Source organism: Ochotona curzoniae, unplaced genomic scaffold (genome assembly GCF_017591425.1).
Source record: "Ochotona curzoniae isolate NIBS_2020 unplaced genomic scaffold, NIBS_Ocur_1.0 contig_46, whole genome shotgun sequence".
NCBI lineage: Eukaryota > Metazoa > Chordata > Mammalia > Lagomorpha > Ochotonidae > Ochotona > Ochotona curzoniae.
The window spans coordinates 6917100-6931469 of NW_024466340.1; the positions used below are offsets into that span (position 1 = coordinate 6917100).

At 52.7% G+C, this 14370-nt stretch overlaps 1 protein-coding gene across 3 annotated transcripts; it reads left to right on the top strand.

Annotated features, from left to right (window-relative positions):
- The first annotated feature begins 42 nt into the window (after positions 1-42).
- On the top strand, positions 43-13727 carry GTF2H3 (general transcription factor IIH subunit 3). 3 transcript variants are annotated; one of them, XM_040987125.1, is made up of 13 exons: positions 43-114; positions 1951-2030; positions 3897-4003; positions 6145-6311; positions 7823-7885; positions 8814-8843; positions 9022-9050; positions 10048-10122; positions 11395-11448; positions 12256-12324; positions 12699-12834; positions 12931-12967; positions 13106-13727. In XM_040987125.1, the coding sequence occupies exons 1-13, from the start codon at positions 102-104 to the stop codon at positions 13173-13175; spliced, it is 930 nt and encodes a 309-aa protein (XP_040843059.1). In that variant the 5' UTR covers positions 43-101; the 3' UTR covers positions 13176-13727. The 3 variants fall into 3 exon arrangements, with proteins under 3 accessions (XP_040843059.1, XP_040843060.1, XP_040843057.1); XM_040987123.1 differs by lacking the exon at positions 43-114 and having other exon boundaries at positions 1494-2030; XM_040987126.1 differs by lacking the exons at positions 10048-10122; positions 11395-11448.
- The last annotated feature ends 643 nt before the right edge of the window (positions 13728-14370 follow it).

A 14370-nucleotide genomic window follows, 5' to 3' on the forward strand; every position in this document is an offset into this window, starting at 1 on the left:
GCGACCCGGGCCAAACCGGTCAGGGCGTCACTCGGCGGCGCCGGAAGTGGCCTTCGCTCAGCTTCACAGCCACCTGTCGCGCGCTGAGGTGCCGGGTAACCATGGTGTCGGATGGTGAGGACCTCCCAGGGCTGGTATCCCGGTTCTGAGGGGAGACCCAGTCAGATGGATGTCCCTGTGGAACTGGGATCTGCGGGGACCTGAGAGGGGGAGGTCGGAGGATGTGGACAGCCTGGTGGCTGAGCCGAGCGGTTGGCAAGGAAATGCACAGGCTGTTGGAGGGTGACGGGAGCTCTCAGGCGAGCAGCTTGAGGAGTCCGTCACCGGGACGGACCGGGACGGACCGGGCCGCGGGTGGGGGAAGAGGAGCGTGGGCCCGGGAGGTTTCTGCAGTCTGTGTAGTCACGTGAGCCCGGGAGGCTGTACATAGTGGAGGGTGTGAAGGTCTGCTTTGCAGCTCGGTGCCGTTGGCAGGTCCGTGGGAAATGGAGAGTGCGGGGAATAACCTTGGATTCTGGGCTCAAGCCGCCGAGCTTGGTCCCTGAATCACTTTTAATCTTTCCATAGCTTTGTGAGGGATGCAGTTCCTCAAATGAGACCCAAAGGAGCACACCCGTGGTACTGTGGTGTGTGCACAGCTGCCCCTGAGTGGCAGAATCCACGAGCTGCAGTGTATACTGCCGCCGTCCTGCTGGGTGACACTGTCTTCCCTGTGGGGACAGGGAGTGGGAATTGTTGTGGGGCCTGAAGAACAGGACCAGAGGCGCGCTGGTTGTGTGGGAGCCCAGGCCTGTGGCAGACACCACATGCTGCTTTCCTGCTGGGTACTGTGTCCTGTGACCACCATGTACCATTTCTTCCTATGATGGGCAGCACTGGGATGAAAAATCAGAAACCCCGAGACTAACTGTAAGAGGAGGAGCATGTGGTCAGTGTGTGGGGGTGCTGTGAGTGCTGTGGCGGCCAGGGTGGGCGGTGGAGCAGCCCGGAGCTGTGGTTTGTGGAATCCAGCCCCTCGCTGGCAGGCTGGGTGGCTTAGCGCAGTAGGAAGCCCCGCTTGGTCCAACCTAAGGCAGCATTGGTTATGTGGCGTTCTTAGCCCCGACTCCAAAAGCACACTGCCTGTCCTTGTGGCGAGGTGTGACCTGTGTCGCAGTGTTCGTGTCCCCAGCTGGGTGTGGGATTGTGGATGCTGGAACTGGGTGTTGGGGGAGTCCTGCTTTCCTGCTGGAAGGGAGAGCTGGTCTGCAAGTGCACAGGTCGCAGATGAGGTGTGGGAGCTGCCCCGAGGTGGGGGACAGGCCTGCGGGAAGGAAGCTGGGGAGGAGGGGGGCGTTCGCCACCTGTGCTCTGACTGTCCTGGGGTTGTCATCTGTCGCATCTGGGAGCTCCCCGCAGGTCTGCGGCACCCCACGCTCAGACCTAATGCTTGCTGCCCTCAGGAGGCCTGTGTGGTCGTGTCAGCCCTCCCGGAGAGTAGCTGAATTGGTTTCATAACAAGATCCTTGCCTTGGCAGTGCTTTTTTTGCTTTTTGGCTTTTGCCTTCTGAAACCTGGCTGCTTGTCTCAGTCCTCTTGCCGCCGGGTGGGAGGGTGAGCTCGCGTCTCCCTTCACTCCTTGTTCCCGCAGCCCTGGCTGCGGCAGGCGCCTTTGGGTCCTCAGTGGATGGATCTGTAACCAGCATCTCTGTGTGCTAGGCAGGGTGGTTGGGCCTTCCTGAGCTCGCGGGTCACTGTGGCCCGCCGTGGTGTGGGGTTAGACGGGCGTATGGTAAGGCCTGCTCAGCTGCCCGTCTTCCGAGGTTTGGGCTGTCTGTAAGTTCATGGTGTGGGTGGCAAGCATTTAAAGGTGCTTAGTGATGCCGACTCTGGATTTGATTTATGATTTTGTAATGTTAGGTTTGATGCGTTTTTCTTGTTTTAAATGTTCTCTCTTGTGTGTGTTTTCAGAAGATGAAGTAAATCTCTTGGTTATCATCGTTGATACCAACCCGATATGGTGGGGGAAGCAAGCATTGAAGGAGTCCCAGGTAAGACTGCCTGAGGGCCTTTGCACAGTCCTGGTCTGATCTGTCTGATTCATTGAGGTTTTAGCAACAGCTACGGAGGATGGGGCTGGGGGAGGAGGGAGGCACAGTCTTGTGGCACAGTGAGCTAAGCTGCTGCCTTATACTATGAGATATAAAATGTAAGCTAATATTGGCACCCCGTGTTGGATCACATTTTTGAGTCCCTGCTGCTACATTTCTAATCCAGCTCCCAGCTGATGTGCCTGAGCAGGCAGTGGGCGATGGCCCGGAGGCTTGCAGCAGCTATAGCTGGGCCACACCCTAGCCAGGAGGCTGGAACTCTGTCCAGGTGCTCCAGAGAGGTGACAGAGGGCCAGGTACTCCAGCCACCCTCTGCTGCTTTGCCAGGCACATTGAGCAGGGAGCTGGATGGGAAGTGGAGCAGGCGGGACTGCAACCGATGCTCCTGTGGGGCATTGCACCACAATCCCAGCCCCTGGAACTTTCTTTACATATTTTAGATACAAGTTCTTAGTGTATAAATGGTTGATGAATTCCACGGCCCTTTATCCCCTCCTACCCCATCCCCCTTTGTCGGAACCCAGTTGGGAACAGTCTGCGTGTTCTCATCCGGGTTCTCTGCTGTTGTGATTTGTGTCCTCGTCACACAGGCCTGACTCCCCTGGCCGTGTGGAACATCTTGAAGTCTGACAGAGTCATTCCTGTCCCTTTGCTTTAGCTGTTGTACTTCCCCTGTACTTTGTATGGATATCAGGCTAAGCTTGTCAATGTATATAAAGAAAAGATTTTTTAAAAGAGGTTTATTATTTGTATTATTTGGAAGGCAGAGTGACAGAGAGAGAGAGATATTGCATCAGTTACTTCTCCCTGAGTGGCTGCAGAAGCTGGGACTGGGCCAGGCTTGGGCCAGGAGCCGGGAATGCCAGCTGGTCTCTTCCTTGGGTCACCTTGCACAGTAGCAGGAAGCTGACCCAGAAGCAGAGCTGTGACCAGCACTGCAGTGAGGCATGCGAGCATCGCGGACGGTGCCTTAGCAGGCTGCCCCGCAGCGCCTCCTCCCAGTGCTTGGTCTCAAGACACATGTGGCCCTGTTCTGGGGTTATAAAGATGCCCGCCTGGGTATCTCCACACTGCCAGTACGTGTATGTGAGCCAAGTGAGAGGGCTCTGCCTGGAGACAGTAGGCGCTCGGTGCACTCTGCAAGGGGATGATCTCCATTGTGGTCACTGTGCATTCATTACGGCACACGCAGTGAAGGTCTGATAGTTATTTTCTTACAGAGGATGGGATGTGCTGGTTCTTCCTGGGATATTATCAGTAAAATATTTGTGGAATATTGTGCTGATATGCAATTATCTCATATGAGAACAATAAGAAAATTATAGTTGGGCACAGCACAATGGGTCAACTGGCTAATCCTCCATGTACAAATGCCAGATCACATATGGGTACCAGTTCATGTCCCAGTTGCTCCACTTCTCTTTCAGCTCCCTGTTTGTGGTCTGGGAAAGCAGTAAAGGACAGCCCAAAGCCTTGGGACCCTGCACTCATGTGGGAAACTGGGAAGAAGCTCCTGACTCCTGGCTTTGGAGTTAGCTCAGTTCAGGCTGTTGTAGCCATTTGGGAAAATCTTTCTCTCTGTTTCTCCTTCTTTCTGTAAATCTGACTTTCCAGTAAAAATAAACAAATCTTAAAAAAAAAATTTACAGTTGCCATGTAACCTTGTGGCTTTGGAGGAAGGGAATGCGCGAGCAAAGTGTAGTGGTAAAGGACTGAGCAACTTAAATGGGGTCTTCATTTTTTTGGGACGGGCCTGGTAGTTTGGATGGTTGGTTTGTTTTTCTCACGTCTTTGCTTTTCCTGCAGTTTACCTTGTCCAAATGCATAGACGCCGTGATGGTGCTGGGAAACTCCCACCTGTTCATGAACCGCTCCAACAAGCTTGCCGTTATTGCGAGTCACATTCAGGAAAGGTGCGGCGGCCGGGGTGACTGCCCGCTGGTGACGGGAGAGATGTCTGTGCTTGTCCTTGCGTGCCATTCTGTGGTGGCGAAGGAGAGCTGCGGCTTAGCACGCAGCGTGTTTGTATCCGTAGAACCTGAGAATCTGCATTGGTCCACAGGGGGCAGAGCTGCGTAGCGGTACACGGAACTTCTTTTAATACAATTATTTATTTATTTATTGAAAGGCAAAGAGGGAGGGAGAGGCAGAGAGAGAGAGAAAGAAATTTTTTTTTTTTGATCATTTAAAGTATATCTTGATTTTTCAACGATACGATACTGTTTTACTGGATACTTTTGTTGTTTTGCATTTTTAAAAATATTTTTTGGAAAGATTTATTTTTATCAGAAAGGCAGAGTAACAGAGTGAGAAGGAGAGACAGAGATCTTTCATGCACTGATGAGCTCACAGGATGGCAGTTACCGCCGGAGCTGGGCTGGTCTGACCCAGAGCTGATCGCCAGGAGCTTCTCGGGCTCCATGGAGTAGCAGGGGCCCGAGCACCGGGCCCGCCTCCACTGCCTTCTCACGCGCGTTGACAGGGAGCTGGATTGCAAGTGGAGCAGCTAGGACTCCAATAAGTGCCTGTATGGAATGCTAGTTTAATTTGCATTAATATGGTTTGACTTACTACCCTACACTGGCCCCAGATTGGCTGATTGATTTTGAAAATTATTTATTTTTATTGGAAAGTCAGATTTACAGAGAAGGAGAAGCAGAAAGATCTTCCATTCACTGGTTCACTATCCAATCAATTGCAATGGCCAGAGCTGAGCTGATCCAAAGCCAGGAGCCAGGAGTCTCCTTCCAGTGTTCTGTGTGGGCACAGGGTCCTAAGGCTTTGGGCCCTTCTCCACTGCCTTCCCAGGCTACAAGCAGGGACCTGGATGGGAAATAGAGCATCTGGGACACAAACTGGCGTCCATGTGGGATCCTGGTGCATATGAGATAAGGATTTAGCCACTAGGCTACCACATTGGGCCCTCCTGGTTTATTTTTGAATGGTGTCGATAGTGAGCTCATGGTTAGAATTTGGTGTGGGGCCTGGCAAGATGGCTCAGTGGCTAAATCCTCATGTTGCAGACACCAGAATCCTATACGGGCACTGTTTTGTGTCCTGGCTGCTCCACTTCCCATCCAGCTCCCTGCTTGTGGCCTAGGAAAGCAGTCGAGAACGCCCCAAAACCTTGGGACCCTGCACCAGCATGGGAGGCTCCTGGCTCCTGGCTTCAGATTGGCTCAGCTCCAGCCACTGTGGCTATCTGAGCAATGAACCAGCAGATGGAAGATCTTTCTGTCTCTCTTGCTCTCTGTAAATCTGCCTTTCCAATAAAAATAAATAAGTCTTTAAAATAAAAATAAAAGAATTTGGTGTGAATGGTATACTCTGGACCATTTCAGGAAATTAACCTTGCACCATTTTTGCTTTAAAACATTCTGTGGAGGCAGACAAATGTTTGCCATTTCACTCATTCATTTTTCAAGACTAAAATGTATGGTAGTGTATCACAGGTGCACAGTTGGTGCCATCATCCTCCAGGCCACTCATGTAGATGATGGACTGTTAGCCCAGGGTTTAGCACATCTTTGGCAGACCTCCTGGCTCACCTGACATGCTGTGAGGGCTCTGTGTGTAGCACTTGCAGTTTAGAGATGTGTAAACCAGGACAGCAGTGTGTGTGTTCTGTTGGTGATTGAGTGACCCCATGGACGTGGGATGGGTGGGTGCGGAGGGTCACCACCCTCTGATCTGTGATCTCTACCACTTTGTGTCTGTGTGTGAGCAGGCCTGAGGTCCTAGGTGAGCAGCTCTCCCTGCCCTGTTTGTGTCTGCGTGTGAGCGGGCCTGAGGTCCTGGGTGAGCAGCTCTCCCTGCTCTGTTTGTGTCTGCGTGTGAGCAGGCCTGAGGTCCTGGGTGAGCAGCTCTCCCTGCCCTGTTTGTGTCTGCGTGTGAGCAGGCCTGAGGTCCTGGGTGAGCAGCTCTCCCTGCCCTGTTTGTGTCTGTGTGTGAGCAGGCCTGAGGTCCTGGGTGAGCAGCTCTCCCTGCCCTGTTTGTGTCTGTGTGTGAGCGGGCCTGAGGTCCTGGGTGAGCAGCTCTCCCTGCTCTCTTTCAGCCGGTTCCTGTATCCTGGGAAGAATGGTCGAGTTGGAGACTTCTTTGGAGACCCCAGCAATCCACCTGCTGAATTTAACCCTTCTGGAAGCAAAGATGGGAAATACGAACTGCTAACGGCAGCAAATGAAGTTATTGCAGAGGAGATTAAAGACCTGATGACCCAAAGTAACAACTGTTATGGTTTTGATAACCACAGTGATTCCTGCTGTGATCTTGCAGATGGGGCTGGCTTTGTTAGACCCTAGGCCCTCGGTGTGGCCCACTTGGTCCGCTCCGCTCCTCTCTCCCATCCCTCTGTCCTCTGGCTCTGTGACTTGCCTGCCCTCTGCGGCAGCCTCTGTTGGTGACTCCTGTCTCTCAGCCTGTCATGGCCTCCTGATCTCTCTAGGTACCTTTCTCGTGCCCAGCATCCAGAGTGCTGTGGAATCTCAGGAGGGTCTCCCGACTCTGACCCTAGCTGCCATGTACGTCGTTTTGACATGTGGGGCTGGATGGCACTTGTATGTGTGGCTCTTCTGTGTGGCAGTTACTCAGCGGCATCCCTGGCCTTGACCTGCTGGGTGCTCTGACATCCTGTAATAGTGAACACCCAGTGTGCCCTCACGTTCTGCCGAGCCACAACATTTCAGGGGAGACCCAACCCTACTTGTCATAGTCCCCTCCCCCCGCCCGCCTGCCCACTGGAGTCCTTCCAGGCTGTCCCCCAAGGTCGTATGGAGCTCAAAACTGCCGTCCTGGCTCCCAGGCCTTTTCTGCTTGGCCAGTGCCTGGAGGTGGAGATTTCTCAGCCAGTGCTGTGGAGTGAAGAACAGGGACCTGCAGCTCTGGCTTCACTGGGTCCTCCAAAGCTCTGGTCCTAGGGCATGCTCCTGTAGGGGTTCTAGAATCTTTCCAAGAGCATTGGCCTTGGCCCAGTGTGGTCCTCTCTGTGGTGACCAGGGTCTTTCCTGATTGCCGTTCTCAGGGGTTCCCAGTCACGGGCCAGTTGACTGCACAGGCTGTCCATCTTGGTGCCTTGGCCTCTTGAGCTGCAGCCTTAGGATTTCTCTTTTTATTTATCTCTTTTTTTCTTTCCTTTTCTTTTTCTTTCTTTTTTTTAATGTTATGTAAGAGGTCAAATTAGAGATCAGGAGACAGACATACCCATGCACACCAAGATCTTTTGTCTCCTAAATCATCACAGCCTGGCTCCAGAAGCTCCACCGAGGACTCCCCCTGGGTGGCAAGGGCCCATCTTGTGCCTTCCTAGGTGCTGTAGCAGAGAGCTGGTCTAGAAGTGGAGCAGCTGGAACATAGCCACACCCGGTGGGATGCTAATATTCTAGGGCCATGGCTTTACCTTTTTTTGTGTGTGTTATAAAATGCATGTAACAAAATTCACCATTGTAACCATTTCTAAGTTTACAGTTTTGTGGGTGACTGTGTCTTCAACAGCACCTTCCTTCTCAAACTAAAGCTTCATACCAAGCCAACAGCAGCCACACCCCCACTCCCGGCTCCTGACACACCACCAATTGCTTATTTAGTAATACTGAGTATAAGTTGCTGTATGTGTTTTAAAACCCCATTTGAACATGTCAGCACTTGATTTAATTCATAAAAATGCTTTTGTTTGAAAATGACTTTAGTGCAAGACAGTACTTACAAATCCCCTTTGTAACTTTTGTTGTTTGCAGGTGACCTGAAGGGGCAGCATACGGAGACCCTGCTGGCAGGATCCCTGGCCAAAGCCCTCTGCTGTATCCTGGTGCGCTCATTCCTTGGAGGGACAGAGCTTATCCACCCACTGGTTCACTCCCCAAAGTAGCTAGAGTGGTCAGGGCTGGGCCAGAGCAAGCCAGGAGCCTGGAACTCCATGGGAGTTTCCCAGACGGTGCAGGGGCCCAAGTACTTAGGCCATCTCACGAGCTTTCCCAGGCGCACTGGCGTTGGGAGAGCAGCCAGGACCTGAGCTGGTGCTCTCCTACGGTATATGATGCTTTCAAGTGGTGGCTTCATCCACTGCGCCACAGTGCTGGCCTGTGCACTTAACTCCGTCAGCTCGTAACTTGTTTCGATACGTGTGCTCATATTCACGCAGCCCTGAGCATTAGAGAACAGGAGAGAATAGATACCTTCATCTTGCCTTTGATGCCTTTGTGGATCAAGTGTGGAAACTTGACCTGGAGGAGGAGTGAGGCAGTGCAGTCTCCCCTTCAGGCCTCTTCCCACGGCCGAGGCTGCTGGAGGCTTGCATGGCCTTGTCCTTGTGGGTGGCTCGTGGCCGTTCTGGGAGCCGTGTTGGATTTTCCCAGCTGTTTACTCACTGTGAGCTGGTGGAGAAGTGGCTTGGAGCAGCAGCAGGTTGCTAAGCTGCCTGTGGGATGTTCTCTCGAGTTTTATGTGTGTCCATCTTAGATTTGAAGTCCAGTTGCCTGGTGGTTAGACCAAGCCAGGGCTGGCACATGGCGGGGAATGACAGGCCAAGCTGCTGTTGCAGATGAGGCCCAGCGGATGCCGGCATAGGAAGTGGGGGCCACACGAGGGCAGTGGGCGCATGTGGGCAGTAGAGCCTTACCTGTGTGCCAGGTGGCTGCTTTAACCAAAACCTGAGGGAATTTTTTTTTAACTGTTTGCATATATTTGTACAATGACACAACATTCTTGTATTCCTTAATACTTATGAAGATATTCACAGAATGAACAAGGAGGTGAAAGGTAGGAGTTTGTGTGTTTCTATGAGAACTGTAGTTCTTGTTCCATGACCGTGGGTTTGGGGCAATGTTTTAAAGTCAGTTAGAAACCATACATGTGTAAGACGGAAAATTATTAACATTCTGCTGAGAACAGCATGAAGCTATTCCTGTAACTTGTAGTGTGTTTTCTCTCTCCGCAGATAATCAGGACATGAAGTCCAGGATTCTGGTAAGATACCAAGGTTGAGCCTGTGCAGTTAGATCCGTAATTAGATGGTTGGAGCCCGTAATGGGAAATAAGGCCCATTAGAAAATCCGCCCCATCATAGAAGCAAGACAGTGCCGCGTGCCCAGAACTGGTTTAATAAGGCACGTACAAATGACCACATGAGAACTGGAAGTTGAAGGGAGCATTCCCTTTCGTTCCTGGCGCCCAGGTTTTAGAAAATCACCCTGGGATTCAGGGCCGCCTCAGACCGTCCAGGAGGCCGGGGTCTCCCCTCCCTGACCCACTGGAGGCTTCAAAAACCCTCAGTGTGTCTAGAAGAGTAAATCCAAGAGAATAGGCAGGAACGTTCTGGAAGTAAATGGCCGCTTACTCCGTGAGCTACAGATGTGGAGAGGGCCAGGGCCAGGACCTGGACCTGGACCTGGAATGTGTGGGAGAGTTGAACTGGTGATGGAGGGAGCTCCAAGTTGTGGGAAGGCTCTTGGTCAGCCCTGCTCGGGGATAGATCATCTCCCTGCTGACCCCCTGACTGTGAACTACCGGACTGAAAGCATCATCATCGGGTCAGCTTAGGAAGGGACACGCGTTGCTAAACAGGACAACTTTAAATGATGGGGTCCTACTCTGGAACAAATGTCAGTCCTGCAAGCCACGGATGACAGGAAAGGGGTTAGCAAAGTGTTTTCAGCGGAGCTGCCTGACAGCATGTGTGTGGACGTGAGTTCCGGGCAGGTGCTGTGATGAGCGCCTGAGATGGTGTGGTACCGTGTTGGATGCTGTGTAACTGGTGCCTGTGACAGCTGTTTCCTCTGACAGGGGGGCGTGTATGCCCACCTTCTCCTCCCAGTGCTGTCTGGGTGTGTGCGCACTGGACTGTTGTGTGTGGTGGGGTGCTGTTGCTCTGGTGGGCAGGCTCATTGCAGACACTCCTAGGTGTGGCTCCCGGGGCCGGGAGCCCTGGGAGAACTGGATGTGCCTGAGCAGACTGTGATTGCAGGTGATCAAGGCCGCAGAGGACAGCGCGCTGCAGTACATGAACCTCATGAATGTCATCTTCGCAGCACAGAAGCAGGTATGTGCGGCCTTCTGTGCCTGTTTGATAATGAGGGAACTGGTTCCGTTTCTGGAAGATTCTGCTCAGCAGTCAGGGGCACAGGAGTCCAGGATGCATCTTGTGTGTTTGCCTTGTTGCTGTGTGGATCCTGAGGCTCTTGAGGCCCCAGTTGGTCCCCAGGGCACGGGTGGCACAGGTCCATGGTGGGCTGGAGCCCCCGTTTGGCCCAGGAGCCCAGCTCTGAGGCTTTGCCGCAAGCACCGTGTCATATTTTCTCTCTGCTGTGGTAAAGTGTGTGAGGATGTGATGTATTGAGCCCACAAATGCCAAAAGTGCTTTTATGAATTATGATTCCTACATTTTCTTCTCTGATGTATTTTAAAAAGAAAAAAAAAAAAAAGAGTGTTGCTGTGGTCATGCATAGTACCCCCGGAGTTGGGCCTGTACAGTGCGAGCAGCATTAGTTTTGGGAACAGGCAGAGTGGGTGCAGCCTTTCCACCTGCTGGCTTTGTGACCACAGCCCAGCCAAAGCCTGGGTGCTTTTGATGACGTAACTGCCAGCAGTCACACACATTAGGTGACCTGTTTTAAGGATAGCCTGGCATGGGGCCAACATCATGGCACAGGGAGTGAAGCTGTCGCCTGCAGTGCTAACACCTCATATGGACGCTGCTTTGAGTCCTGGTTGCTCTACTGATTTCGTCCCCGTTGATGTGCCTGAGGAGGCAGTGGAGGCTGGCCCGGGGGATTGGGCCTCTGCTCCCATGAGCAGCGGTTACAGCCACTGGGAGTAAACTAGCAGGTGGAAGAGCTGTCTGTCTCTGCCTTACAAATAAATAGGTGCATCTTCAAAAAAAAAAATTATTTATTTTTATTGGAAAGTCAGAGTTATAGAGACAGAAACATCTTCCATCTGCTGGTTCACTCTCCCAAGTGGCCACAACAGCCAGAGCTGAGGCGATCCAATGCCAGGAGCTTCTTCCAGGTCTCCCACGAAGGTGCAAGGTCCCAAGGCTTTGGGCCGTCCTCGACTGCTTTCCCAGGCCACAAGCAGGGAGCTGGATGGGAAGTGGAGCACAAACCAGCACCCATATGGATCCTGGTGCATGCAAGGCAAGCACTGTAACCACTATGCTACTGTGCTGGGCCCAATAAATACATTGTTGGGGGAAAAAAAGGAAAAGATTTAAAAGTTGATTCTTTAAAAAAAAAAAAAGACAACAGCAAAGAACAGTGTGGCGCGTGGCAGACTCAGAGTGAGGACGTGTTTCCTGTGTTCTTCCTTCCAGAGCATTCTCATCGACGCCTGCGTTCTAGACACCGACTCGGGCCTGCTCCAACAGGTGTGTGTTGGATGATTGCTTGATTGGTTGTTGGGAAAGACAATTTTTGTATTAAATACATGTTAGCATGGCTTGGATATATCAAGTTGCAAAAGCGATATGTCATTAACTGGTTCCAGCTGCTTAATTTCCCCTTTTGATGTGACTGCTAGGAAGTCGTAAATTGTGCCCTTACGTTTACTTGTGTGGCGTTTCTGGTGCGCAGTGCTGTTAGATGTGCTTTTAATCAGAAGTTTAAAACCTAGTTTCACTTTAGCCAGACAGAAAGAAAAATAAGGCCGAAGAGATTTTACCATATTGCTAGGCGATTTTTGCCCACAGGAATATTATTTCCTAAAAGACCAGTTAAAAGCAAAAACAAAACAGAACTCTGGGGACTCCTCTGTGTAGGTTACTGCTGGCGGGGGGAGATGCCGACAGTGTGGCATTGCCTGGTGCTCGGCGTGGGGCGGGCCCTGTGCCGGCCAGGCTGTGCGCGCTGGCTTGTGCGTAGCCACTGGAGGCGGTTTCTCGGCTGCAGGGTGTGGGAGCGCCTGTCTGACCGTGTCCACGCTCCCTTCAACCCCCCGGCCTCTGAGTCCTCACTGTCCTGCCCTCTGACATGGTGTCCAGGCTTCAACTTCCATGGCTGCGTGGACACATGCAGCTCCTGGCTTTTCCGCCTGACGTCCTGTCCTCCAGGGTGGACGCTGTGCCCTCGCTCCCTCCGGGTCCGCCTTCCCTCTGCATCGGGTCTGCTCTCCTGCCCGAGGCATCACAGAGGGGCTCCCGTCCCCGGCGGGGCTGAGTGCTTCGCGTGTCTTGCAGGCTTGTGACATCACCGGGGGACTGTACCTGAAAGTGCCACAGATGCCCTCACTGCTGCAGTACCTCCTGGTGAGGATGCCACGGCCCTGCCACCTGGAGTAGAGTATTTGTGGGGAACACAGGGGAAGGCCTTGCGGAGGGTTCTGAGATGTGCTGTCCGGAGGGAAAACCTGGGGGCCTTGGAGGTTTGGAGCTGCAACGTGAGGGGTGACGACTCCGGCTGGGGACTGTGCGTGTACGGGAGGTCACATGCCTGCTGCCCACATGGTGCCCTGACGGACGGTGCTCCAAACTGGCCGGAAGAACAAAATGCGTTTCTCAGGAGACTTCAGCGGGAAGGCCTCATTCAGTGTCCCCTTAGTGTTGGTGGTACCTGTGTCCTGACTTCGCCGAATTTCCTGGCCAGTTAAAATAAAATGTGCTTTGCCTTTTTCCCCTCACAGTGGGTTTTTCTTCCGGATCAAGAGCAGAGGTCGCAGCTGATCCTGCCACCCCCCGTCCATGTGGACTACAGGGCCGCTTGCTTCTGTCATCGGAACCTCATCGAGATTGGCTATGTCTGCTCCGTGTGCCTGTCCAGTGAGTTTCTGCGCTGACGGGTTCTCCCGGGGCGGGGCAGAGGGCAGAGGGCACCTCTACTCCGTGGCTCCTAACGCACCCGCTTTCTGTTGGCAGTATTCTGCAGTTTCAGCCCCATCTGTACCACCTGCGAGTAAGTGTCGGTGGCGGCCGTGGGTCCGTGGGAGGGCCCTGGGGGAGCAGGGGGCCCGTGTGGGGGCCGTGGGGGCCGTGGGGTGCCTGCTTGGCTGATTTGGAGCCCTATGTCGTGCTTGCCCCTCTGTCATTCCAGAACAGCCTTCAAGATCTCTCTGCCTCCCATGCTGAAGGCCAAGAAGAAGAAGCTCAAGGTGTCTGCGTGATGGAGGCTTTCCTTGTGAGGCAGCAGCCGAGAGCTGGCGTGGCAGGGAGGGCGACCACAGCGTCGCTCCCCGCTGGTGCTTCGGGGGAGGAGGGCAGCTCCCCTGCTCTGCATCCCCACCTCCTCTGCTCAGCACGACCTCTGTCGTGTGTGTTTAGTGAGATGGCTGTCTCTGAGAGCCCACCCGCCCTGACTGACCCAGGTGGTGGACAGTGTGGGAGGGCTGACCACAGCTCTGGAACAGGCACCACTGACAGTGACTGCCAAACACAGGTATCACGAGTGGGGGTTCTGCTGTGACCCTGGCCGACACTGCTCTCCGTGTAGTTGGCCCTGATTGACCCAAGCCGTCAGCAGCGTGTCGCTGAGTCGCTGTGGACTGTGGATTCAGGTTGCCCAGGAGAACCAGTGCAGGAAGCCAGTAGCAGACCTTCCTCGCAGAAAGCTGGTGAAGACACGCCAGGATTCTGGGGGAAAGTGGACACCTGCGTGTTGGAGAACTCTTCTGTAGAAGCTTTGGGCTTAGTATTGAAAAGTTTATGTAAAATAAAAATTGTGATTTTAACAATAAAAATTATTTTACTATTTAACAATTTTCTCTGTCCTCTTAAGAGGTCCATCATACGTTGGGGAAGATTTAAGGAAAAGTGGATGATCAAGTATTTTGAAAATATGACAGAAACTCACTTGTTGAAAGCTTTTGAATGTATATGTTTAAATTTTCTTTGTATGCCGGTGTAGAAGCTGAGTCTTACTTAAGGAAAGTGGGGTTTGGTAAGGTAACTTAGTGATGATTTTTTTGCATTTATTAAGCTTGATAGTGTATCTTTTATTTTAAAGATTTATTTATTTTTACTGGAAGGCAGATTTACAGAGAGGATAGAAAAGAGAAAGATCTTCCATCTGCTGGTTCACTCTCCAAGTGACTGCAATGGCTGGAGCTGAGCCGGTCTGAAGCCAGGAGCCAGGAGCCTCTTCGGGTTCTCCCAGGCAGATGCAGGGTGCCAAAGCTTTCGGCCGCCCTCTACTGCTTTCCCAGTCGACAAGCAGCGAGCTGGATGGGAAGCTGAGCGGCTGGGTCATGAACTGGTGCCCACACGGGAGAGGCAGAAACCGAGGGCTCAGTCAACTGATTCACTTCCCAAAAGTGCAATCTCAGGAACTGGGCTGGGGCCTAGAGTCTGGGGGTTCTTCCA

Excerpts from the sequence above, each read along its gene's own strand:
- GTF2H3 (XM_040987123.1), top strand. The coding sequence starts at position 1,860 with ATGCCGACTCTGGATTTGATTTATGATTTTGTAATGTTAGGTTTGATG. Across the intron at positions 8,844-9,021 it reads AATGAACAAGGAGGTGAAAG|ATAATCAGGACATGAAGTCC; the intron begins GTAGGAGTTTGT and ends CTCTCTCCGCAG. Across the intron at positions 10,123-11,394 it reads TCTTCGCAGCACAGAAGCAG|AGCATTCTCATCGACGCCTG; the intron begins GTATGTGCGGCC and ends TCTTCCTTCCAG.